General features: G+C 43.8%; 2 protein-coding genes across 2 annotated transcripts in view; both read right to left on the bottom strand.

Annotated features, from left to right (window-relative positions):
- Positions 1 to 970, bottom strand: part of LOC112139907 (NLR family CARD domain-containing protein 3-like) — a 385,294-nt gene that overhangs the window by 20,106 nt on the left and 364,218 nt on the right. The window lies entirely within an intron of this gene.
- The window catches only part of LOC112139898 (NLR family CARD domain-containing protein 3-like), an 8,838-nt gene that overhangs the window by 5,917 nt on the left and 1,951 nt on the right, over positions 1 to 970 (bottom strand). The window contains exon 2 of the mRNA XM_024262747.2: positions 720 to 893. Within this exon, the coding sequence (XP_024118515.2) occupies positions 720 to 893 (174 nt within the window). The remainder of the gene's footprint in view (positions 1 to 719; positions 894 to 970) is intronic.

A 970-nucleotide genomic window follows, 5' to 3' on the forward strand; every position in this document is an offset into this window, starting at 1 on the left:
TCTGGTCCGGATGCCTCCTGGACGCCTCCCTGGTGAGGCGTTCCGGGCATGTCCCACTGGGCGGAGGCCCCGGGGAAGACCCAGGACATGCTGGAGAGACATTGTTTCTCGGCTGGCCTGGGAACGCCTCGGGGTCCCCCCAGAGGAGCTGGAGGAAGTGGCCGGGGAGAGGGAAGTCTGGGCATCTTTGCTTAGACTGCTGCCCCCGCGACCCGGTCCCGGATGAAGCGGAGGAAGATGGATGGATGGATGGATTATTTTGTGTTTACTATTCATTAGGAAATACGTTTTGGACTGTACTTATTTTTGCAACCATTCACCAAGGTGCTAATGTCATTGACTCGCTTTAGTTGAACAATACATGTTGGTTTAAGTGTAAATAGACCTTGTGTCTCGGTAAGACCAGGTTTGCTCAGGTGACTGTTACAAATTAACTCTGGTACCTTTCACCTGTTTTGTCAAAGTTGACTTTTCCATAAACAAAATTAGGTCAAAGTTCAAACCTGTCCATGTGAATGTACCTTCAAATTACACAATCAATTTACATTTGGCCCAGCTTGCTAATCTTTGATAAACTCAGATGTTGTTTGTACTTTGGCATGAAAAACATCCAACAAAAATCTGGAATTATCACTGTAATCGTCAGACTATGCCATATTTGCAAAAATTCTTATAAGATAAAGTACAGTACCTGAAAAAAGATTTTAATCAAACCTGACCTGAGAATCTCAAGTTCACAGTGTGGACTCTCCAGTCCAGCAGACAGAAGCTTCACTCCTGAGTTCTGGAGGTGGTTGTTACTCAAGTCTAGAACTCTGAGACTTGAGGATTGAGAGCTGAGAACTGAAGACAGAGCTGCACAGCTTCTCTCTGACAGATTACAGTACCCCAGTCTAAAAGAGACAAATGAAGTTAATTATTTCAAATGATCACAATCAATTGCATATTTTACATATTTTAAGCAATACTA

Source organism: Oryzias melastigma, linkage group LG2, assembly GCF_002922805.2.
Source record: "Oryzias melastigma strain HK-1 linkage group LG2, ASM292280v2, whole genome shotgun sequence".
In the NCBI taxonomy this organism is placed as follows: Eukaryota; Metazoa; Chordata; class Actinopteri; order Beloniformes; family Adrianichthyidae; genus Oryzias; species Oryzias melastigma.